Source organism: Grus americana, chromosome 8 (assembly GCF_028858705.1).
Source record: "Grus americana isolate bGruAme1 chromosome 8, bGruAme1.mat, whole genome shotgun sequence".
Classification (NCBI taxonomy): Eukaryota; Metazoa; Chordata; class Aves; order Gruiformes; family Gruidae; genus Grus; species Grus americana.
Window position 1 is genome coordinate 12,512,238 of NC_072859.1, and position 26,114 is coordinate 12,538,351.

A 26,114-nucleotide genomic window follows, 5' to 3' on the forward strand; every position below is an offset into this window, starting at 1 on the left:
AGACAACAGCACAGGATATTGAAAGGCTCACTCCCCTGTGCTAGATTAATGTTTGGAATGGCCCTGTTAGCACTTTGCAACTGAACTTCGTAGTTGAAATAACTGCTGTAGGCTTTGTAGATCCAATAAGAAAAGGATTAATCTCTTCCACAGAAATGTTTCTGCATCACAAGAACAGCTAGACATTTTGTTTATCCTGGGTCACTGTCTGAACCTGCTGTCCTGGGCCTGACAGCAAATGCCTAAAGAAAGAACATATTTAAATGAGACAAGCATGTCGTAACACTTCCTCAGAACATTCTCTGGCAAACTGAAAGCTCAGAGTGATATTTATTGTGATATTTATCGTTAGAAACTAGAATTCAGAAAAACATTATGGATACTTCTACTAAAAAGTTTTTAAAGTTTTGATGCACATGACATTTGATGAACCAGTTAAATTAAAAAGGTGTTGTTCCTGTATCCCTGTTAAAAATAAAGTCAGTATATGTTAGATACCTAACTCATGTAGGTGCATTTGAAAGCTACAGCCACTGATCCTCATCATGCCCCATATCCTGCAACATTTTAGAATTGTTACTAATGTTCTCCTGTTTCATTCCTCTCTGATGTAGGAGGGAAATTTGACCTTCTTCCACCCTCTAATTAAATTTGAATGAACTTACCTAGCAAAGATGTTCTCTTAACCTACTAATTAACCTGAGGGCAAAAATAAAGGGAAAAAAACAAAACCTCCTTTCTGCAAAACAAGAATGAATACCCTTACAGTTGGGAAATATGTAAATAAAAAGCCATAAGTAATCTATTCTTTTTCATTACATTTCTCTCAGATTTTACATATAAACTAACCTTTTAAGGCACATCAGTACAATGTCCCTTTAAAAGGTTAGTAAATTTACACTTAAATAATCTTCTAAGACAAATCTAAACATTACCAATATTACAGAATTAATACAATTTAGAATTTATTTGATCCCCTTCGACAAATTTATGTATTTCTTAGTACGTAACAAAGTAAAGAAAAGAGTAAATTCTCTTGAATGCATCTGGTTTTGGTATTTCATTTGCTTTGTGCATTTTTTTTTTTTTAATTACCAAGCCACTTGAGATTCAACTGCTTCCCTCCTTTTCCTCTCCTTTTCTCCTGGCCCCACCCCCCAAAAAGAGAATTTATGCCTAAAATTTTGGAACTTCTATATCACAGGCAATACACCTTAAAACAGGCAGACTACGTAGACACAGTTATATGTGAGTTTGTAAGAAATTAAGGTTTTTTGAAAAGCTTTAGTAATAATCCCTGTATATACTTAAATATAAAGTGTACTTCAGTGCACAGTTGACAGCATTTCTCCAAGTTATTTATTGCAATTAGAACTGCTTAGTATTTCTGTGATTAATTTTCTACCTTACCCACCACCAGCTTAAAAAAATTGATTTTTCACAGTTACAAATATTTAAAGAACTTTCAGTGAGTTATTTTACAGAAAATTGAGTTTGAGACATTGCACTTATGTGAAATTTTCACTATAAACTCATATTTACAAATTTTCTTCTGAAGCGTCTACTTAAGAGCCTAAGCCCTTTTTAATTCAGTCATTTTTAGAAATAACTATTATAGAAAGATTTCACAGTTCTCAAAAACAATTCCAGTTTAAATATAATCATGATACCTTTTAGCATAATTTGTTAGGAGTGAACATGCCCTTTTGAAAAAGCACTTACAGTGTAACACTGTCTATACTAAATACAACCTAAGAAACACATGTATGTTTTTTCTTCTCTACCTTCTACTCCCCAAAAAAAGCAGCAAGTTTAAATTATAAAATGACCATTAGTCAGAACCATGTAGTGTCCTAGTACAGTATTTAGAAAAGTCAATTCCATAAGAATATGTACGTATTATTTGTCTTTTCCTAATACATCATAAACATCACCATTTCTAGTCATCCTTAATGCAGACCATATCCTTTGGTTTACTAAGGCTCTTTACTTCATCCAGTAGTCTTTTAGGTGTCAAAATATGAGTAGAACCTGACAAAAGAACATAAGTATTAACTGTATTAGTCTGAAATTCTGACTTTCAGACATTTTTTTTTTAAATTATTACATGCCAGTGCTTTTTACTGTACCTGGAAAACTGAAAGTACAACAGTTGAAAGTGTTTCATGTGTTACCATATAAAGTGTCACCATTAGGTAGGCAGTGTCCCTCTTCCACACACCGAGACGTCCAGAATAGGACTGTTACTCTGGATTCAAATTTCAAGTCCCTGCTCTGCCTGGTTTGAAACAGGCTTGAATCTGGGCAGCTTTCACTTTATGCAGCTGTCCCAGCCTGCCAGAAATCTGCCCGTTCTGTGAAACAGCAAGTTAATGACAGGCCTTATCCTAGAATCAAGAAGCCATCTGGATTAAAGATTACCCAATAGTAGTTTTCCGCAGAAATATCAGTTACAGAAAATTGACTGTTACTCAGTAACATTTCCTTGAAAAAAAAACTGCAACAAATTCCAAGTCTGGAGCAGCAAAGAAAATGCTTACTATTCTTCAGGACTGCACAGCTACCTCTTGTTCTCACAGACAGTGATTATAACTTCTGCCATGAAGGGTCACCCTATAGTTATAAAGGGAACTCTTAGCTGTTTAAGGTTAGGGCTGCCTTGAACCTTGAATCAGGAGTACAAGGTGGTTTTCATCTTGCAGTAAGCAGCATGAAAGTTTGGCAGTTATCACCTTCCCTCAGAAATCAGGATTACCAACAAAAGTACAAGAATCACCTCTGAACAAAAGGGAAGGTGGGGCCATGGTTAGTGCCAGATATTACAGTGAAAGAGTGACCAACACTAACATGGTTTTGTAAACAAGTCTCAGATGAAGAAACCGTCTTGTTAAACTACATTCCTGTTGTCCTGGTCTTTCCATTGCAACTCAATACTAGGACCAGTGTTAAACCTACCTCAACCACCACCAACTAAACCAGCAAACAAAAAACAAACCAAAAAGACAACAACACACAAACACACCTACAACACGCCCCATTATTTTGGGGTAACAGACTCTAGATCTCAGAATCAATGTTGTCATTGTTTTAGGAAAAGTATTTATTTATTTAAAATCACGGTAGATAGATTTAATCCTTTCTGAAACTCAAGACTACATTTAATTACCAGACATAGGCATCTCAAGCAACTTAGAATGCTTCAGACGACCCTGCACCCGGACACCAGCTGCCACTGCAGATGGATACCAGTCTCTGGTAAGGTTCTGTATGTAGGATCTCTGTTTTGATACACCATATATGCAAATGTTTTCGCATCTAAATTCAAACAGCATTACAGGAAATGATTATTTGAAGCACGGCAGCTAATGGAACAAGCATTTGCTGCCTCTGAAGTATTAATTGAGAGATTGCTACCCCAGCTGGTAATTCATGCATTTACTGCTGAATTTTAAGAAGATTAGGGAAATTACTCCAGTTTTCAGTGCAAAAGCTATAAATCGTGGTGTGGTTTGTGTAAAGTTTCTGAAGAAATCATGACAAGAACTGGAAGTTGTTGCAAAGTCAACTAAGCTAAACTGAAAAAGTTTTTGGAGGGATTGTTTTGTTGGGGAGGGTTTTGTTCTTTGGGGTTTTTTAAAGAAAAAACACCCATCTTCCCTTCCTCCCAAAGCGACTAATTTTGCACTGGTCTGCCAGCTTTCCCACTACTTCCAAAAGCAATTAGAATAAGTGTAGCTGCAGGTAAAGCACAGGCAGAGACAGAAGTTTGTGAGGGGATCTTACCAATGCTTATAAATATCTAAAGGGCAGGTGTCAAGAGGATGGGGCCAGACTCTTTTCAGTGGTGCCCAGCAACAGGACACGGGGCAACAGGCACAAACTAGAACACAGGAACATGAACTTCTTCACTCTGAGGGTGACAGAGCACTGGAACAGGCTGCCCAGAGAGGTTGTGGAGTCTCCTTCTCTGGAGATACTCAAAACTGCCTGGACGTGATCCTGTGCAACCTGCTCTAGGTGATCCTGCTTTAGCAGGGGGGTTGGACTAGATGATTTCCAGAGGTCCCTTCTAACCCCTACCGTTCTGTGATTCTGTGAAACCAATGCAAGGAAATACAAGTCTGCTTAAAAGCCTTTGTTATACATCAGGCTACCTTAATAATCTATTTCTCTGACTTAATTCATGATGATTCTTCTGTATGCATTGCCCTTAATATCTTGTTGAAAAAAAAAAAAAAACCTACCCCAACAAAACCCAAACATAAGCAATCCAGATAAACTGAAAAGATACTTCTAAATGCATAGTTTTTAAACATACATTGGCTATAGTGTTAGTTTACTGAACCAACTTAGGGAACGTAAGAAAAGAGATCCTTACACTTTCCAGAAACACATGTAGTAAACCCCTACATACCACCCTTTTCCCAAGACAAGCTTACCAATAACAACTTCACAGGACTTGTAGGCTTGAGAAACTTCATAAGCACTGCGCATCTCAGAATACGTAATTCCTCCAATCACAAATATAATCAGTCTCGCACTACTCTTTCGCTCATCTTGATAGGTAGCTTTAGGTTTCTGGCGTGCACTGTAAGAAATGTCATAAGATGAGATTTATATAGCTTTACTGATTAATTTTGGTAAAAGTTAAACACTTTATAAGCAGTAACAATTTCTATCATGCAGTTCACAGTTTGATTATAATTTTAGCAAAAGAATGTAGACAAATTGCTAATTAAAATAATTTAAAATGAAAACAGTTTAGCACATTACTCAAACTATTCAGTTATCACAAAGGGGAAAATAAATACAAAGCAAAAACCTTGTTGCACACACAGCTCACGCACAAAGGAGTTCTACTGAGCAGCTTAGTTCTGCATGCTAGCAATTCCAGTGGCATTTTTCATAACAGGTTCATTTGAAAAAGCTAGAGTCTTAGGTTTTTCAGTCTCCAAACGTGAACAGAGTCTCTAAAAAAAATATTTGGCTGTTATCAACTAAGATTGAGATAGCTAGGAACAAAAAAAAATAAAGCTCTTAAAATATACTTTCTAACACACATATAGTAATTGCAGAATCAGATTAAGTCATCTGCAGTCTGGATCTCTCTTTGCTAGGGTGCCTAAAAGACTCCCAAATTTCACCAGCCTATAAGACAGAGATCCAGTTAGAACATACAAAGACTTGCCCTAATGTTTCCTTGCACTGGTCATCATAGTGCCTGTCCAGGAACATAAGGACACACCAACAGTTTGGTTAGCAGTGGGAGTAACAAAACTATTTTCCTAAGGCTGTGTATCTGAAATATTTGTCTTTTATTTAGTAAGGTACAGATTCCCATTCAAGTGTGTCCTCCACATTTAGGACATGTATAATGATTCCCTCACTGTGAATTCCAGCATCTGCTCAGGGCAATGACCATTCCTGTGACAGAAACACACTCATCTCTATTCAGCTGTCTCACTATTCAAATAACACTACCAAAAGTGATAAAAGCTGTCAAACTGGCAGGTATTGTTCATGAGGTTCAAGAGCTAATGGGATTAAAAAGGGGGAAGAAGGAACAATACAAGTTAGTGAGCTAAAAAGCATTACCAAAAATCACCTCTCAGTGCTACTCAGTAAATATGCAAGTACACAGAACACATTATTTCACATTCATTGGCAGAGAATTCATTTCAAGACCTCCAACTTTTCTGGACTTCTCTAAACCACAACCTGCCAAGAGGATCTAACAGGCCCATATTCCCTAATGAGAGAGCCTACAGAAATTGAACTGAACTTAAAGTCATTATTTTCAAGAATGACGCCACCACTACCACAGCAGAAATAACTTTTAGAAGAAATGAAAACATTCTTTTTGCCTAAGTCAGAGTATACTGATAATCCTTTCCTGAAACTACTTCATACTAAAAAGTTCAATGGTTTAAACTTCTCATTCTGGGAATATGGAAGTGTTATTTCTACCTTTGAAGAGAAATGGATATACTTCAAATAAAAAGCTATAGAAAAGTTATTAAGCTAACAACCAAGTTCTGTATGTTTCAGATGAAATAAAAGTGCAGGTTACACATTGACATTACCTTATATAAATTATTTCACCACTTAGTGAGTGCACTTTTATAATGCTTTTGAATGTGCATGACAACAACACTGAGAAACAGGTAAATCATGTTTCAAGAAATTTACCTTACTACTCCTGAACCATTCCAGGTAGGAGGACACTGGGAACAATAAGGCCAGTCTTTGGAATCTAGTTTGTTCTCTATAGCATCCTGAAGGGCAAAACAAAGACCCACTTTAAACAGCCATGCAGTCCTAAAACCCATCAAGTTTTAACTTCCAGTAAGGATGTCTAACTGGCATTTAATGCCAGCACATGCAGTTTCTTAGAACAACCAATCACAAGCAGCACCTCATGACCAACGCTCCTGTGTAACAAAATGCTAGACCACATAACACTAAAGGTTATTATAAGGCCTTTGTATATCACAAGGAATTGGAAGTACATCTGCTTTCTTTATAAATATAGCATTGATTTAACTGTTTAGATTTCACTAGTACCTTTTCACATGTAACTACCCTAACAGAGTTCTCTATAGCAGTATATGAGAGAAGTTAGGGTCCCCTGAAGACCCAAAGGAACACGTGAAAGTCACCAAGAATCTATGAATGACAGCAAGGGGTCAGACTAAAGGTCCAGTGAACTCACTGTTCTGTCTAACATCAGTCACTAACTGATGCTTAGGAAGAGGTTTAAGAACAAAGCAACTACACTTATGGCAAGTAACACTTTCCAGCCTCTACCAATCTACAGCTTAGATTTGAATTGCAGTTTAAAGACCCGCTGGAGGAAAAAAATATCCAGATCTTCAAATTACACTAAACACCATCAATCACAGGACAAGCTTTTCAAAGAGACTTTTTACTTTTGCTTGCTTCACCTTTAAAATGACCTCAAATAAGGAGCACTGCTAACACACAGCAGTCTGATGTTCTGTATTACAGAGCAGAAGTGATCACTTTGCTCAACAAACATATTTAACAAAAGTAACTCAAGATACTATGGAATTTCAAAAGATTGACTATAACTGCTCACTTGAGAAAATTTTGGGACTGCACCCATGAATTAACTAGTTGGTAAAATTTACCTCCATAACATCTTTGATAACAGGCGTCCACCTAGAAAGTTGAAAAGTTTCTTCTGAAGAACGGTCCCTTCTTGGGTGTTTATGCTGCTGAGCAGCAGGCTGAAAAGATTTTCAAAACACCGTTGTATTGTACAGTGTATTTGGATTTTTGAAGCTTACTCCCAGTTAATAGCAAGTGGGGGGGGATCATGAGGAAATTTACAAGAAATGATAACAACAAAGAACAACAATTAATACCTGTAGAATTCAGGATACACTAGAAATACTAATTTCAGAGACAAGGGACCAAGTTGGCACTTTCCAAAACCAACTAGCTCAAGTCACCATGTGATGATTTTAGAGGGAACATTATAGGTATATTGGAAAGTTATTCATGTTAATTGTTTAAAGGATTTACCACTTAGACACATCATAAAGACAAGAATTCCTAGTAATTGCCTGCTTCCCTGCCCCCCCCCCCCCAAAAAAAAATAGCAACCTGGATAATACTACTAAGAGTTGCTGAAAGAGCTGTAGACAAGTGCTTGGGTGGTAGGAAATTACAAAATAAATAAATACATTCTTACTGAGGAGATAACAGGAACATCAAGGTATTTCCAATTTCTTATCATATCACTATCACTTTCTATTTGTACATTCTGGATCAGCTTGTCCAAGTTCTCCTGGGTAGTTCCTTTGATATAAGGAAAATACACAACTTAATTACCATGTGACTATAGGACCCATTTTGTCTCACATTCTGGGCTGTTAATGAATACAGGATTATTTTGTTTGGCTAGTCTACTCTAAGTTTAACATAATACTACATTTTAGATAACATTGTTTAATGGTCCATTTTTGAGACCAAAACTCAGTATTGTTATAGATTCCTCAGACCCACATTCTGTCAATTTCCTCCTCCTCTACAAATTCTTCCCTATTGACTTCATTTTCATGTTGCAATGGACATGAGCTTCAATACTATGTGAAAAGGAGAACATTTTAACTGTTGCACACATCCACACATAGAAATGATACTAAAACACTATATGGATCTGCACTTGTATTGAATCTCTTAACTCCTTACCAATAGTATCCTTGCTACTAATTCAAGAGAAGAGAAACTACAGAGGATGGACAGTATTTCTTTCAAACTTGGCCATGAGATGCTTAAGTTAACTAGAAACACTGAACTACCCAAAACTTGATTTGAAGTCCATAGCAGTGAGAAAAAAATAGGGCAGCTTGTCATACCATTTGTGCTAAAGATATACAGGAGAATAGCTCTAATTTTGTCATAGCTCTCATGACTTTTGTTGAGCAGAACTGGAAGGAGGACTCTCATGGAGTCTTTCACTTTTTGACCTTCTGCATCAGTTCCAAGAGCCAAGTCCTAAATTAAAAAAAAAAAAGGTATTACTGAGTACTCATTAAAAAAAAAAAAAGCATTGTTTTGTGCGTTCCAAAATGTGTTTTTATGAAACTGCATGTTTGAGGAAACAATCGAGGTGTGATTTAAAGTCAATATGAAAAGTCTTTGACATAATTATTTCAATAGTTACAGCATTTTCGCAACACTACATAATACTCAGACATTTAAAACTGTTTGATATCTAAAACTCATAAATATAAATCATAGTTTTTAACTTGAGATTGGTAATACAACATAATGCCTCACCCTAACAGGTGCTTTTCCCAGACATTTTTAAAGGGCTTCCTTCTGCAGAACGTAGTAAGGCAACTTCATAGTTTTGAACAAAGACGACAAAGATGATCCTTATACAACTCAGCCAGATTCAAAGACAAAAAGTCATAACTCTAAGAGCACCTCCTTTATTGACAGAGTAACAGCTTTGTATATCTCACCTAGCTTTAATACTACTACCTCAAAAAGTGATCACAAAAAAAAAGGCAAGAGACACACTACTTTTGTCTGTTAAGAACAAGCATCTATTCCTGCAAACAAAGTCGCATTTGCAGTAAATTCTTGTTTAGTTTGTGGGGTTTTTTTAACATACCTGTTCAGTTTTACAGAGCCTTTCTATGTTAGATTTGAACTTGCTCATGCAATCTTCTGCTAAGTTAAGATGTACAACTTGCTAGAAGACAAAACCAGAAGCTGCCATAACTTGCTTTTTTAAAAAAAAAAAACCCACACAAAACAAAAACTAACAACCACCACACATCAAGTAATCATTTTTACTGGTTACAAGAGTCAATCCTTCAACTACCCTTCAGTTCGATCATACATTTTCTGTGTTTTACCCTTCATTTGGAGTTTGGCCCCCATAATACCTATGAAAACATTAAAGTCCTACACTATCTTCAATACTCAAAGCACACAAAATCTTTTAAGCTTATTTTACATACTAAAGTGAAACACCTGGAAACAAGTTTTCCTCAAAATTTTACAGTAGTTGAATACATTAATTTGGAGAAAAGTTATATAGCATACTTAACAGGAAATGACAGAATAAAACTAGACTTCAACACAGAAAGTTATAGCATACAAACCAATTTATTGTGAAGTTGTAGTTACAAAACAGCCCTTACCCTACTAATCTCTTTACGATAGTGCGGCATCTTTTTCATTAACTGGGCCAGAGCAGATATTGATAACTGTGAAGAAATGGTACAAGTTGAAAATTTTCCCCTCCCAATATTTGACATCCTTATTTCCTTTCCTGTTGCAGCCTTGCTTCTTCCTCCCCCCCAAAAAAATTGCCATTGAGATAAACCTCAATTTCTATAACAGGTCCATGAATTACATAGATCTGATCAGCTGAAAATAATTAAATTACCAGGAAAAACAGTAACACTACTTTAAACAACTTACTTTTCCTTCTGTTGCTTTTCTTGTCGATGAAATTTCTTTCAAAAGTTTCGGTATTTCCCTGAGGAAAAAAACCACAAAGAAAAGTAATCAAATGCAACAGTGCCAGTCCTTAAATCTTTTCTTAAGATCTTTACTTAAAATCTTAAAAGAACTGTGCAACAAGAATTTCTGGATGAAAGTAAAAGCTTCAAATACAGGTCTGCTTCAGAGAACAGAGCGGTTTTTTATGAAGGAAACTGAAGTTAAACATTCTGTTTATGATATCTGTATAATGCCATTTGATGAAATAACTTGTCCTTCAGATTTAAAATACCTGAAGATACTTCCTAGGAAATAAAATTATTTCCTCTTTCCTCAAGAATTGTAATTAATATTAGTAAAATTGCATACTTCTGTACATACTGTATTTTTGAAAGTATGTCTTCTTCCTAGCATTGATAATTTAACAGGATGCAGTCTATATTGCAAACTATCTTCACTACTGAGCTGTTAAACAGGAATACAGGCAAATACATTCCCTCTCAAAGAAACTCATAACTTGCATTTTTAACTAGTTTTTGTTATTTATTCACATACTCTATCACATCTGCAATATGCTTGTGCCGAATCTTCACCCAGAGCTCATCATCTTCCTCCAGAATTGCCTCCTGTTCCTTCCCAGCAAGTCCTTCTGTTTTGTATCTTCCAAAAGAAAATTCAGACAGTTGTTTGGTTTGGGTTTCCCTCCCCCATTCTCATAACTTATTAGATTATTAACTGTCATGGCTTAATCAATATATAAGGTAACAGCAGTAACGTACACAGGTTTTCACTTATAAGCCAAGCTACTGCCTGACACAATATAATTTACATAAGGATTCTGAAAATTACATCTTTGAACATGGAATCAGATGAATTTTAGAATGATTCTCTGGGGCAGTAGCTTCTGGGCATTCTTTTAAACCAACAGTAACTAGAGTTTCAATCATACATTTACACACATCAATTTCTTTTCAGCTTCCAATGTCAACTTCCCTTTGGCTTCAAATGCAAATTGTGTGCAAAGCAATACACATTGAGATTACAAAATACAGCTTTCTATATCTACTATAAGACATTTTGTAACTCTGAAGGCAAATGAAGTCTCAGTCACCCACACAATAAAGTGGAACAAATTACTTTACAGATACAAGAACCACACTTCACAGCATTACAGACCAGCTATTACTTTTCTACAAACAGAAATAAACGTATAAAGCAAGACAGCAATCATACTACACAACATTTTCACATACACAAACTCACATACTGTATATGACCAGAAAGCAGAAAAATATTTAAAAAAATTACACGATTAATTGTGAAGGTCAGATCATAACTACCTAGTAAACCTACTCGGCTACACTTTCATACCCAGCAAGTTTCACATTCATAGAATTCTACGTTTTCTGTGAAATCATTTGCTCAGTGTTTCTGACAGAAGACAAGCATTCCTGTTTGCTCAACTAACGAGGCAATTAAGTCTCATCTGCTGTAGTGGGTCATCAGAAAGCAAAGCCTTACCAAAATCTTTCATGTCAGAACAACCTGACAGTAAAGTACGTACCTTATGCAAAACAATGTCACACTACTCTGAACAGTGATAAAATAATGCTTATAAGCTGAACATGGCTTACCTAACTGTGCATTTAAGATAGAAACATGTAAATTTCAACAACTACACAAATTAAATGACTGGAGCTATAGAAGTGAGCATTCCAGAGAACTAACTAAGCTTTTTCTCAGTATTCGATTACTGGTCTTGTTTGCCTTGTTAGGCCAAGACAGTTGAGAATATGAAAGAAAAGGTAGAGAATCTGAACATGTACTAACAAGGTTTTGCTTCAAGTCTAGAACAAGGTTCTTTGTTTTTAAAAATAATGCAATTTGTTAGACTCGGAACTTAACAAAAATGCCAATTAGATCCTACCTAATCTCAACTAAATGAGGAAGTTAACAAAAAGAGGAAGTTACAAATCCAAGAGGAAGGACTAATAAGTGAGGCAACCCTTATGTAATATCAGCAACTAATATTGCTGTTGTGCAATTCAGCTAAACAATTCCATAGATCTTATAATCAAGAATAAAGTGTTTAGATTTTTTTTAAAAAGTACTTGCTTGTAAGTGTCATTTTCAATTGGTAGTAGATCATATGCCATTGCCTGGAAGGTGAGTTCATGAAGTACAGTTGATACTGGGTCAAAGCCACGATCAATTATTATTAGTTGGGAGTGGGTTTTAGCCTAGAAAGCCACCAAGTAAATGTAAACTTAAGACATACAGTACAAAGTTAATGCATGTTAAATCTATTTACGGCAAGTTGCAGCACTGCTGACATTTTTCGGAAAAATAACTGAAAAACACTAAGAAGTATGGTCCAAGTGTTAATCAACATAAATAGAAAACAAACATTTAAATGATAACCAGAACACAGTGATAGTGATTTTAAATACTAATTTTAAGGCAATGCTCTTAACCCATTACAATGCATTCGGTAACCTCACCTAATGAGCAAAGAGTGTAAAGAAGAACACACGAAAAACGCCTCTCACTGACTTTTCACAAATAAGCGTATAGTTTGTATTTCAGCACAGATTATCTATACTGTGCTACAATACAGAAAGAAAAAATAATCTCCAAACATTCAACTGAAAGTTTTATCTTGGGGTTTAGTAAAGTGGCAGCAGCATCAGGTACATTTATTTCTGTAGCAGAGTCAAACATCACCAAGTCAGAACAGTTTACCCCATACTTCTGCATTTAGGCAGCTGCCCTAATCTGCCCTGATCTGTAGTGACAAATCAAAAACATTATTTATGTGAAAAGCTGTATCTTTGCAGACAATAAACCCCTTAATGGAAGACATTCCAATTCTGTGCTGAGGTCCCTTCTACACATAGTCCTATAGAAGGTGACGTTAAAACAAAAGTTATCCACTTCTCTTCAGTTTTGTATCATCCCCTACATCATAGGGCAAATTTTTCAAGTACAGTTAGTTTGATCACACAAGTTATATTTGCTTACACACAGATTTACTCTATCAGTTAACACCTTTAGGTTGCTTTCACACACAAAAACAACTTAAGTGGCAACTAGTTGCCTTTATTAATAAAATATGGGTTTGTAGAACCTATTGTCAAAACATATTCCAAAGATGATTTTTTCCCAGACTTACAAAAAAAAGGAGCAAACATTTTAGTTCACTTTCTACCTTTATGTGGCTTTTCTCATCAGTTTTGTAGTAGTTTTCAAGATTTTTTTCAACAAGCTGTGCAAGTTTGCTGGCTTTATCAGATGGTCCACTGGGAAAAAAGGAAGCATGCAACAATAACTTAAATTTCTTCAACACACTAAAATGCTACCTTTAAAAACAGAAAGAATTCCCTAGGTTGATCCTCTGGTTTCACGAGCAGTTTCTGAACTCCATTCTAAGTATTTCCAATATATTTTCACTCTTACATTACGATTCCACTCTTTGAAAGCTTCAGGTATTTCACACAGTAGAAACAGCTTCAGCCAAAAGACTGACATTAGCTGGCATATGGCCGAGCACCTAAAAGGTCTCACCCAGAGGCAGGAAACAAGAAAGAAAAAAGAAAGAGTAAAAGAAAGAAAGAAAAGAAAAAACAGTCAAGCAATTATTTCTTTTTTACCTTTCCAGAGAATAAGGCACCACTTCACATTACACCACAGAATGCAATTCTTGAGCATAATTTCAGATGTCTACTTTGACTTCAGAGATACTAGTCTGTACTCTCTATCAAAGCTCAAAAGAGGTATTCTCCTTAGTATCTCTACTACAAAGAAATCCTGATTCCATCTGCCTCAGCAATTTATTAATTCGTTGATGCCAAGTGGAGCTGCAAAACTACCAACAGGAACAGTTCTGTTACAGGATTATGCATGTGGTATATTAGAATGCAGCATATTAAGAGTGTCATCCTACTGACCAAACATGAGACATCATAATGAAACAGGGTTAAGTACTGTTATATGAATACACAGAGAAATAATTCACTGCTGTGCCTACACTTCACAAATTCCTATCATTCCATATTTCAGAGTTGTGGATTAAGAACAATTAATCCACAAAAAAAACTATGCTGCAGCCTCAAACTATTACCAAACAATGGGGGAAGTCCTAGAAGCAAAAGCAACTATGCTATAAAGCAGTATTTTTGCCCCACCTTTTATATCGGACTCCTGGATTCTCATCTAGCGTGGCACATAAGGTAACAATTTGTTCAGCCATTACTTGCATTACAGCATCTCTATCCTTTGTCTTTTCCAGAGTTGGACTATAACAGCGGTAGAACGCATCTGGCACGTTGAGAGTAAATACCTGTGTAAAGCACAACCAAGAAAAAAAATGGCTTAAATTGTATATTTCTAAAACAGTTGGTAAAACAATTGCCAATACTTTAAAGCTACATGCTGTAATGAAGTCATACATAACATACTTTAAAAAAAACCAAAGCCACACTTCAGTCTTGTTGAGCTCATCTGCTTCTTGTTCTCACACTCTTTTCCTCTATTGCTTCGTCCTCTATGTAAATTACTGTATTTTTCAAACTGCTTACTATCTGTACAGATGGAGGGACCTGAGACAGGCAGAACTAAATACCATCCAGTGTCTCATACAGAGCCATGCAATGCAATGTCAGAATGATCACAGAAAGTATGAAGTTAAATATGTTTAAAATAGAATTCTACATACTGTATCTGGTTATTATGTGAAGACTTTACCTGCAAGAACTGAAATTCTTTAAATGCATTAAACCTTGATAAAAGACGTTTAGTACTACACAGAAGAAAAACTTTTTCAACAGTTTAGTAAATGGAATGCAAACATGGAAACAATCCCATTGTCAATAAATGGATTTTCTCCAGCTTCACAGGGACTCTGTAACTACAGAGCCAAAGAACATTCATCCAGATAAAGATGTTTGTTTCATGTGAATAGATAATTACCTGGACTTTGCCCAGAGCTCAGTCTGATTATTTACTCTTATCAGCCCAGAAAGCAGGCCCAGCGATTTTAAATTAGGCAAACCAGTTAACATTTTCTGTTCCTTTTCTAAGGATTCAAAGTGTTCTCACAACCCAAAATACTGAGAACACAAAACTAAACTAAAACCAAGAAGAGACTAAGTGCTGCTCATTTTCAACTTTATAAAAGTAGTCCCAATTTCTACTTTTATGTTAAGTTCTCCAGAGAACCAGGACAACAAAATTTTCACATGCCTTATTTAGTAGGGGAAGCTACAAAACTTAAAGAGCAGCTTTAGCAGAACTCCCAAAACCAGTTTGAAACAAAGCCTGGGCACATCAACACCACTGGAAAACAAACCAACCACGACACTAACCATTCTCTGATGGCTTCTCAACCTAGATAATAAAAAACTTTTATTAAAAAAAAAAAAGAGTGCGTCTTCAAACTAGGAAACTGCATCACAGTAAGACATGGATAGCAGCAACCTCTCCTATATTCACCTGCCACTTGGCACACATAGAAGTTCTGAATACAGGAAGGACTTGTGGGAAACATTCATGGTTAGTTCTACAACTCCTAATAGTGGACAGGGTTTGGGGGCTTCACTGTATTAGTATCAGAGTGCATTTCAGCCTTCATACCTGATGAAGTGCATGAGCAACAAATTATTTCTCAACACAATACCTACTGTGTGGTTTCACGTGGAAACCATTCATTGGTTTCCATTGGTAGTCTCAAATTTTTATTTGAGAAAACATGGATTCACACATTTTCCTTTCAATAAAAAAAAAAAGTTTGCCAAGTTGTTCTGAGTTTTGTTTCCGTATTTTGTGAAGCTCTGGTTTTGTTCCCCTCCCCTTCAGTTCTCTTCATCCATTTGCTCTCCTTTTCTAATTTTCTCCAAGTAGTTAGTTCTACTTATTCTTACACACCAACCTACCTAGTCTGTCAAAATAACACCTCAGTATAAGCAGTAACAAACTTAACTGCTTACTAAAGACAAGCCAGAATATTTTCCTCCTCTTAAGGAATATTCCTTCTCTAACCTCTCTACTGCAACTGACTCCAAATCTTGCAAAGAGGTCAAGTGCAAACAATAAACCTTTGAGTACAAGAGTATTTGGTTTCATCTGAAAAATACAGGCATGCACTGGAAATCTGCCAAAAGAGCAGTAAGTTTCACAGTTTGTGATTACAAAAAGCTACATTGTATTTAATTGTTTTCTAGCACGTCAACAACACATGAAAATAGTTCTCCAGACTATTTTCTGCTGTTGAGATCAAGAATGAAACTTACCTGAGACTCATATGGGAAAAAGGAAATGTTGATCTCCTTGCATCTCCTTATTGATTTTGCACAGGAAGACTTAATTTTATTGAAGAGGTTGTCAGGACAAACTAGGAAAAAATATTATAACTCACTTATAGGCTTACAGTATTCAGAATAGACAGACAATTCTAAGAACCAATTAACTGTAACATACAAAAAAGTTGCCAAATCTTCCTAAAGTGAAAGTATAATCAGTATTTTGTGCTTGAGATATTTTTCAAGAAGCATCACTGGTCATTTTTGTACTGCCGTTTGGCAAGCGAAGTTGTAGAACGCTCATTAGCAGTCTGCAGCATTGAAGGATACTGATTTTATCAAAGCAAAAGCTTCTGCTATTTCTTCTCATATAAGGGAGGGAAAACATTTCTCAAGCTACAAAAAGGTTAAAGGGAGAAATAATGCATACATATCAAACAGCAAAATACAGAGAAATATGGAATTAAATTATAGATCTGAAATATGTTTCACTATATTTACAGGCTACATTGGATTCGAGTCTAGAAACTGAATTTAAGGAATATTTGGACAACATCAATACTACACAGACTTGAAAGTGACAGAGCTATTTCTCTAACTCCTCTCAACATGAAAAGTTTTGGCAAGTATTCAAACTGAAAGCTTCCACACTTGCAACAAAGGAACATACAGCAAGATAGCAGTACTGTTCCAGAACAATAATTGCTGCATCAGCATAAAATGAAACAAGAAACTAAGTTTTTGATAGTTATCAAATAACTGCTTTGAGAACATAGGGTAGCAGATCCACAGACCATCCAGAGACAGACACAACTTCACTTCTGCCTTCAGTGGCATGTTTGGTTTTTTGTTTTCCCTTTATTACAGACCATTTTAGTCACACTGAGTGCAGAGGAACATGCAGTCACATTAACTCTATTTGCACTAATTGTCTCTGCTTGCAAGGGCTAAGTAGGCACCTTCTTTCAGGTAATGAGAAAAAGCTGGCTCACAAGTCTGAAGGAACTACATAAAATAACCAATTACAGAACATTGTTCTTGCAGCTAGTTCTCATGCATTTATATTTAAGTACTATTTTGTTTATGAGATACATAGTTTTACTGGAACTGTCTACCTCCACACTCTCCAACATAGGAGAAGACTGAAATACTTTAAAAATAAAACTAGATTACCTGAATGAAAAGCTGAGGTGGGGAATGATCAACATTGGTAATTGTCTAAGAAATTACTATTGTCACACAGCACAATGACCATGCCCTGGCAACCCAAATATGGTTAGTGACTTAAGTCTCAAATCTTCTCTCAAGAAACAGGACCCAAAATTTCAGTGTACTAAACTATACAAAAGAAAGTTGAGAAGCTTACTTATTTACATACATAAAGTCATCAAACTACAACACAAAAGCTTACTTACAGTCAGTGAAATACACATACGCTGCTTTGTATCTGCTGGATGATTTAGTGATGAAGTCATCAATAAGTCCATCCACAGACTTATGGGGATAGGAAAATTAAGGAAAAAAATCATTACTGTGTTTTGCCTTTCCTCACATACAACACAAAGCTTCTCCTGCCCCTCCTCCTGCCCTGTTAATTATCCAGTCTCACTTAGGAATACTGCAAATCAACACTTAAGTAGAAGAGTATTAATTCCACACCAAGAATAGTAAACAATTACAGAAGGTCAGTCACACACCACGATCACTTTCGGAAGCACACAAAGCAGGACGCTTGCATTATTTTCCACCTCTAACAGTGCTGAGATTTATTCTCTCAATTTTTAGGAAGCAACAGTGATGTCCTATTGAGGTCATTACTTTGAATTCTATTTTTCAATGTATTGCATCATTATTTGATACAACATCCCTTTCAGTGAGGTTACCAATATCTAAGCAATGAAACAATGCCTCCATTGATCCAAAGGTGCAAATTTGCAACATACTCTGTGGTGACACTGCACTGTCTTTTCATTATGGAAAATTAAGCATCACGCAAAATGCAAAAGTTAGGTACTGTATAGTTGTACACAGTAAATATTTTAAATTAATAAGATTGCTTTTTCAGTCTGAAAGATGTCAGTTTTCTTTAAAATACTAACCTTTTTAGTGGGAGTTATGAAATATACTGCTTTCATGTGTGGGACAGGCTCACGGTTTTTATATACATTCTCCACCACTGTAAAGTAAGAAATATTACATTGTTATAATTAAGAGCTTTATGCATCTGCAAGGAAAGCACCACACACATTTTAGTATAGAGGTTTCCCCAAAATTAGTGGCGGGGACCTATCTTCTACCAAGAGTGCTTTGATTTTTTTTTAAATTATTTTAAATACAGCAAGTTACCACAAGACATCTTCAACCCTCAGTCTAGCATCAACTAAATTTGTAGGACTAAATTTTTCCTGGCTATTCTACACAAGCAGAGTTTTGCCCCCACGCAGAAAAGTATTGCAAAACAAACATGCTCAAACTATGGGGCCCAGTATGAACTATCTTGCAGGAGAACTGCCTCAGCAAGATTGTTCTTTTTCCAGCACATTGAAGGAGAAGGAGAATGAAACTACACAAGCCATCATTTTGGACTAGAGCCTCTTCTGTCCTTTGTCTATTTCCTGTGCACTTACTCTGTTTCAATATAATTGCAGGCACAAATTAGACATTTTCAGCAAATCAGCTTCACTCAACACTTGGTTTTATCTGTTTAATAAAGGCATTACTACATAGTGTTGCAGTACACTAGCTTGAGAATGCAGAGAGATTCATGTTGCTCAGTAATTTTGAGGTGGAGGAACAAGGAAGATAAATAATGTCAGACATCTGGATGTGGAAAGACAGGTTCTTTTCAGTAGCATACACACAAAGAATAAAAGGTTTCTTACTGATGAACAGGATACACACTCACTGAAAGTTTCTCACAAAGTATAAGCAGTACTTCTTACGATTAAGAATACACTCGGCTTTGCTATTATACTTCCAGAAGAATTATGTTATATTGAATATAGTTGGAATACAAGAGTCTTGCTACTTGTGGAAAAATAAGTCTAAATAATGCTCTCTTACAAAAGTGTTTCTAAAAATCTAAACCTAAAGATAATTAAAAACTAGATCATTTACATTTTGTGCATTCATTTCAATTTCAAAAACAGGCAGGAAAAACGTTTGGCAGGATGATACACTAATAATCATAACAAAGGTCAAACAAAAAAAACAACTTTGAGAAGTGTTTTATGATAGGAAAAACATCCTTTTTTAAGTTGTAGGGAAGAAAAGCCCATAAAATTTACTAGAGAGAAAATACTTTTTTAAAAATACATATAGAGAAACAAAGTCTTATCTAAATAGGCATACTGTATAAGTGAGATGTATCACAATCCATTATTCACATCTGACAGTGGCAAACATCAAGGAACAGGAGAGACATTCCAGCAGATGAGAAACTCCACTCCACTAGAAACTACTCTCAAGTTTTTTGGAAAAGTGACAATCTAACTACTGTTACTGTTGCTTATGGGTTTAGTCTAGTTAAAGTAATCATTACTATAGTTTAGTTTCAAGTTTTTGTTGTGGTTTTTTTTTTAATTACAGAAAGCTCTCTTTTTGAGAAGAGGCTATAACATATCTATCTGTAAAACATAGAACTCAAATTTAAATTCTTGCCTCTATCACATCCACTTGCTTGCAAACACCTTTCATCAGTTTGTCTACTACTGTCTCCTGTTCTCATTTTGTCTTCGGTACTTAAATTTTCCTTAAAATCACTTTGTGACAAATAACTTTCATTTGCCCCATCCTGAACATTAGCAAACACCCACCCCCACAAAAAAAAAAAAGCACAAAACTGACAAACACCAAAACCAGCTTACAGTGATATTTAGGAAAAAGTTGTTTTGGTATTTTTAAGAGTTTTAGCTTCTAGGCAGAGAAACATTCCATTTTTCATTTAAAAAATTAGAAAAATAATTAGAAAATCAGTTGGGTAATTACTGTACAAGCCAGAAATGCTGCTAGTCTAATATCCCATAGCTACTTGTCTTCATCAAGAAACTTAAGACAATTTCTTGCAAGGGTACCATCAATTTTATTCTTTCCCTTTTTCTTATCAGGATATTGCCATCTGTATATTAAAAAGAATTATGCTTACCTGTGATACCTTCTGCCAGTAGATCAGTCATTTTGCAGCACAGTGACAGTAATTTAGTAGTGTAATCATCTAAAAGAATTATCTAAATATATTAAAAAACCACAAGTATTTAGATAAATTAATCAGCTACAGTAAAGCCTATATTATTTTCTCAACAACTTGCCATGGAAATTTGAAGCTGAAATATATTTTATTACTCTGTATCTCTTCATCACCTGCACATACCAACTTTGCAGTGGGAAATTAATTTCAAATAGCACCAGAAGGCAGCTCCCTACATTCAGGATTTCAAAAGATGAGCTCCATCTTAAATAAGTAGCTTGTTCCCACTACTGCTACTAGAAATATTTTTTAACTTACACTTTGACACAAGTCTTTCAAATTCGTGCTAAAATATATCTGTACTTATTCTAAAACTACTTTACAGCTCAAACAGGTATCATACTGTTGAATCCTGCTCCACATGTATTGCATAGCAGTATAATTTTTGAAGTTAATACAGTAAAAGTCTTTCAAAAGAAAAGTGAAGATAAACAGAAACAGTTTGTAATTTTTTTCAAAACTTAACAAACAAATCAAGACAACTAACCATTTATTCTTCCTATACTAGCTCTTAGACTTTTTTGTTATGTATTATACAAAGATCTGAGATAACTAAAAGCCATTACTTGGATAGAAAACAATTTTAAGTGCCAGACACTAAGTGATACTTATTTGTTGTATACTTGGTGATAGAATCACTTGAGCAATAATCTGTAACATTCTTGCAAAAATTACAGCAAAACTATACCTTCCATTCCTCCTCTTTCTTGCAGTCATCAAACATTGAGGATTTTAGCTCTGTAAGAAGAAACAGTGATAGATAATTTACCAGAGGAATCAAATTGTTACTAAAAATAATAATTCAGTCATTTAGACTCATATGTTTAGAGACCTAAAAAAAGAATTAAAAAAAACACTGAGAATTTTTCTCCTACAGAATTCTTGACCATGTAGCTAATTGTTTGGTTTTTGGTAATAAACAGCTCCTTAAAAATCAGTCTGAACAGTCACAGGTCCGTAAGTATTTCACCTTTTTTTTTTGTGCATGTGTGAACTCTTCCACTAAATGGGTTGTGCACGTGCAAAAAAGTTTAAGCTACTCTAAGATAAGGCGGCTGGACCAACACATTCACAAATAGACCTATTTTTAAATATAGGCTAACTTCAGATGTCCTTGTTCTTTCTCTAGAATCCCATAATAAGCCTAAGAAAATACCAGTTCTTTCAGGAATTGAAAGTTATCTTAAATAACGTATCTTTTCCTGCTGTGACAACTTTGGGAGAAGTGTCAATTAAAAAGCTCGTACCAGATTCAGCACTGGAAGTCAGCATCTAGTTATAACCCACAACTTTTAAAGACCACTAGAACTGAGTTGCAGCTTTCAGGAGTGGTATCATCAGGCTAATGCAGATTTGATCTCACAGCAGCGGTATGTATTAAAAGTCAGAAGATTTTGAGTACTGTTTAAAACCTGTTATTTATAAACATACAAATAAAGAGGTCTGATTATTCTGTTCTCTTTTTCCACAGAACAGAATTTCAGATTAAGCTGATGACTACTGATATCTATTAAAATAGCTGGACCCTTCTCCCAAATGAAAAAATGGAATAGAAACAGAAGCCCAAAATACAAGTGAGCAAATTCAGCACACATTTTGTGATTACTGTCAAGTGAAAGAACCATAAGACATTTCAGAATAGTAGGTGCACATACAACAAAACATACATCTATTTCTTCAGTGTTTATAAATATTAATATATTCACTTATGTCCAAGTCCCTTGGTCCCAATTGGCATATTTTGCTCATGCTGCTAAACAATAAAACTCAAGCTCAGTTCTCCTGAACCTTTTTCTGCTTACACAACTCCCAAAATCCATTATCATTCCTCAAGCTTGCCCTCTGGATTGTTCAGGTTGTTCAACATCCTTCTTGCTATACACAATCCACAGATTTGAACAAGTTCTAGGGCTGCTTAGCCTGGTGTAGAGACTCCTATGACTTCTTTGGATATATTCTCTCTAAAGCTGCAGAATGCTCATGACTCCATAGCTACTACCACGATGTATTTCTTGGCAATACTTGAATCCAGGATGTAACACAAGCACATTTTTTCCTGTCACTTTTATACTGTGTATTTGTTACTTACATTTTTCTAGGTCTGTACACAAGGTGTAGGAACAAATCTTTAGCCTCATGAATATTTCATTACCCTTCATAACTTCCATTAATCTTCCTTTTCTGAGAACACTTCTACCAAGGAATTAGTCCTTAGCATTACATAGAATTCTTCGTAATATATTGAGTGCCTGAAAGCCTTGTCCAAAATCTTAAATATTTTTTTTTCTACAATACTTTAACTTACTTGCCTATAAAATAAACCAGAACATACAAATGCATAATCCAGTTATGTCTTGAACTTCATTTCTTTAACTAAAAATAGAAGTCAGCTTTCTCCCACCACAAAAAGAAATTTTATTCCACGCTATCAGTGTACCAGATACAGTGTACTATCCATGCAACATTCCAACTGCTGTTTGTTTTGTCTTCAACCTGCAGCTGCTTTATCCAAATAACTGACCTACACTGGTTTCCAGGCTCTCAAAATCATCTCATTTGTTTCCAATAAGCACTCGGTATGCAACAAAAACAATCCTAAACCCAGGTATGAGTAGTGCTCCATTTTTGTCCAAGCTTTCATTTCCTTCTCACAAATTTCATACCAACTATGCATCCTAACTACCTTCTCTAATTTTGTCTTCTCTGAATACATTCAATTAGTTTAAGGCATTTTTCTTCTGCTTTTACTTCCCGATCCAGATAAGAACTATACACAACCCCGTTGGAACAGCAGACTGCTAAATCCCTTTGTGAAAGACAAACAAACAAAACCAAAAAGCAAACCACACCTTGGCAAAGTTAATGACCCATTTATAACACACTTCCTGAAGTAAGGACTAGAACAGCTTTCACTGTAAGCAAGTGTTCTGGAAAACGAGAGTTGCAAAAATGCTGAATCATTTAAAAAAATTAATACAGATATCTATGGCTAGGCTACAATCTTATTATACAAGTCTAGAACACATTTTAAATTTGTAAGGAAAAAATAAATACATAATTCCTTGTGGAAATAACCTTATTTGCAGATACACACAGAGATGCAGTATATAATTAATTTCATACACAGGAACTACTCTGTCCTAAATACAGCTAGCTTCTCCCGCTCCCATAACTGTGAACTTCACTGACAAACTTTGGTGAAGTAATCTTTTCACACACACTTCTGCTTAGATTTAATCTAAAATTGCACCTTACAGAAAGGGCTATCGCAATGGAAAGAAGGGGTTTTAACAGCACCATACCAGAGCACAGGTACAACACTCCTTGTACACACAGCACAGGTACAACTTCCTTGCCTATTGGCAGAACAGGAATAAGAAATACATTGACAACAAGCTGTTACACGAGGCATCAGCATCACTGACATTATTTTCAGACAAACCAGCCTTAAAAAAAAATGCTTGCTGAAACATTAAAAAGCAGCAGTTTATGGCCTTGAATTAGCCATAAACGAAGTGCTGGACAACATCTAAAACTTAGGTCATCACTTCTCATTGTTCTTGTAGTCTTGAAAAAACAAGACTAACTAGCTCTGTAACAAAACATTCTTTTCAGAAGATTCCTTTTTACAAAGTTTTCAATATAAATGTTTTATTATTCACACTGCTTCACTATCACTCTAATCTTTCTTTCTCATGGTCATGTCCACACTGGCAACGCCCTTTTCAAAAGCCCTTATACACCCTGATGACACTTTGTTTAGGTTCCCTCCTTTTAAGGTCCAAGTCTTCTATAAAACACCTCAGGACAAATCAACTGCTTTACAGTCAAAGGCACAAATAACACAGCAAGACAGGACAAGCAAAGCAGCAAAAGTAGGGATTTCTAAAAGGTCAAGTTCTAAACAAAGGAATGTAACTCATGTAAGCAGAGTACAGATGTCAGCAATCAAGGACTGAACACCACAGGAACAGTCTGCTTTTCCTCTTTCTCCCCTTTTTCTATTTTCTCTTCCAGTGACACAAGCAAGCAGACTGGAGCTTGCAGGGGGGAGCAGAGGAAGAAAACACAGATGAGAAGGCAGCAGGACCTTCCCATCTCAGTGACAGTCACTAGGCTGGCCCAGCTGTTCATGGAGTCACAACCTCAGTACAATTAGGCCTGGCGTGAGATGCCTGCTAATGCCTTTCCCCAAAGGTCTCGCACTACCTAAAATACTATTAGCCCTTCTACTCCAGTAACACATGGAGCAGTTACTTCATTTTCTGTAACAAACACCACCAGAACTTGTTCCTAAACATGGAGATAAAAACCTTCAGTTCATTTATGAAAGGACCTGGGGACCCCTTCAGCTTTTTTTTTTTTTTTTTCTGAAAACCGTGAAGCCCAACATAAAGCAGATAGTGCCACTTTGTGACAGACAACTAGACAGCCCCTTCTGAAGCCGGGATCACTCTCCAAAACTGCCATTTCAGAAGCAACAGGGAAGGCCTCGAAGAGCTGACTTCAGTTTAACTTCTTCAAGAGCTAGTGTGGCTGGCTACATACTACATAGTTCACCTTCAGCTCGGAATAAGGCAATATCGCTTCCATCTAGGTGCTATTACCGCAGGCACCCGCGGCACGGCCGCAAGCCGGGGCGGCCGACACCCGACGAGTCCCTAGCTGAAACAGCGAGGGAAGAGCAGCCACCTCCAGCCTCTGCCGCACACCGGGCTCCCCACACAGCCGCCCGGGCCCAGCCTGGCTCTCCCACCGTTTGGCGCCCGCGGCAGGCCCGGCCGCCCGCCTCAGCTCTGACACGCAGCGCGGCTCCTAACGCGCCTCCAGCCGCGCCAGGAGGGGCCCCGACCCCACCCGCGGCTATAAGGGGACCCCCGACCCCAACACGCCAGGCTACGGGGAGACGGCGCCTCAGCGGCGAGCACTCCCGGCCGGCCCACGCCGCTGCCCACCAATCAGCCCCATACTGCTCCCAGCCCCGAGAGGCAGGGAGAAGGGGGCGCAGAGCAGAATCTCGCACTCACTCTGCCACACTAAGCTCTTCAACCCCCGCACCGCCGGCGCCATCTTGCTTACAAACCCCACCTCACAGCACCACCACGCCCTTCCGCCGCCCTACCTGGCCCCGCCGCTCCCTCTTCAGCGGCGGTGCGAGGAGCGGGGCGGGGCGCATTCCCGCCAACCGTGCCCGCCCCTCATGAGCCGTGCCAGCTCCTGGAGAGCTGTGCCAGCGGCAGGACCCCGTTTCTGTGTCATGATGGGGTCTGAAATTCCCGCTGGGGAAGCACCCGATGACCAGGGCTTGTCCCATGAGGAAGGAGCGTTCTGTCGCTTGTCAGAAGGTGAACCCAGGACCCTAGGAGCCGCCTCCCGAGCCCTGAGGTGGGCTCCTTGTGCAGTGTGGGGAGCAGCCGCGGAGGCGGGAAGACCGCCTGGTCAGGGGGCCTCCGCGAAACCTGCCCTGGTCCTGGGTCCCCTCGGGGTGCAAAACCTGCCTCGCCGCGTGGCTCCCTCGTAGAAACGATCCCCAGGTTCCCGGTTATGTTTGTGTCAGCCACCGAAGAAAACACTATCGGGTCATA

At 37.1% G+C, this 26,114-nt stretch overlaps 1 protein-coding gene across 4 annotated transcripts; it reads right to left on the reverse strand.

The window, feature by feature from the left end:
* Positions 1 to 1,339: 1,339 nt before the first annotated feature.
* Positions 1,340 to 25,698, reverse strand: STXBP3 (syntaxin binding protein 3). Of its 4 annotated transcripts, none has more exons than XM_054834281.1 (19): positions 25,652 to 25,698; positions 21,218 to 21,267; positions 20,428 to 20,509; positions 18,383 to 18,459; positions 17,699 to 17,777; positions 16,275 to 16,375; positions 14,172 to 14,326; positions 13,196 to 13,286; positions 12,103 to 12,227; positions 10,543 to 10,647; positions 9,967 to 10,024; positions 9,684 to 9,749; positions 9,149 to 9,229; positions 8,385 to 8,523; positions 7,718 to 7,824; positions 7,152 to 7,250; positions 6,190 to 6,275; positions 4,440 to 4,588; positions 1,340 to 2,031 (listed from the first exon to the last, which is right to left on the reverse strand). In XM_054834281.1, the coding sequence occupies exons 2-19, from the start codon at positions 21,251 to 21,253 to the stop codon at positions 1,940 to 1,942; spliced, it is 1,728 nt and encodes a 575-aa protein (XP_054690256.1). In that variant the 5' UTR covers positions 21,254 to 21,267; positions 25,652 to 25,698; the 3' UTR covers positions 1,340 to 1,939. The 4 variants fall into 4 exon arrangements, with proteins under 4 accessions (XP_054690256.1, XP_054690255.1, XP_054690258.1 ...); XM_054834280.1 differs by lacking the exon at positions 25,652 to 25,698 and adding an exon at positions 25,557 to 25,632; XM_054834283.1 differs by lacking the exon at positions 25,652 to 25,698 and adding an exon at positions 25,557 to 25,615 and having other exon boundaries at positions 20,428 to 20,496.
* Positions 25,699 to 26,114: the final 416 nt, after the last annotated feature.

Excerpts from the sequence above, each read along its gene's own strand:
- STXBP3 (XM_054834280.1), bottom strand. The coding sequence starts at position 25,599 with ATGGCGCCGGCGGTGCGGGGGTTGAAGAGCTTAGTGTGGCAGA. Across the intron at positions 10,025-10,542 it reads CATATTGCAGATGTGATAGA|GGAAATACCGAAACTTTTGA; the intron begins GTATGTGAATAA and ends TTTTTTCCTCAG. Across the intron at positions 2,032-4,439 it reads GTCCTGTGAAGTTGTTATTG|GTTCTACTCATATTTTGACA; the intron begins GTAAGCTTGTCT and ends TTCTTTTGTCAG.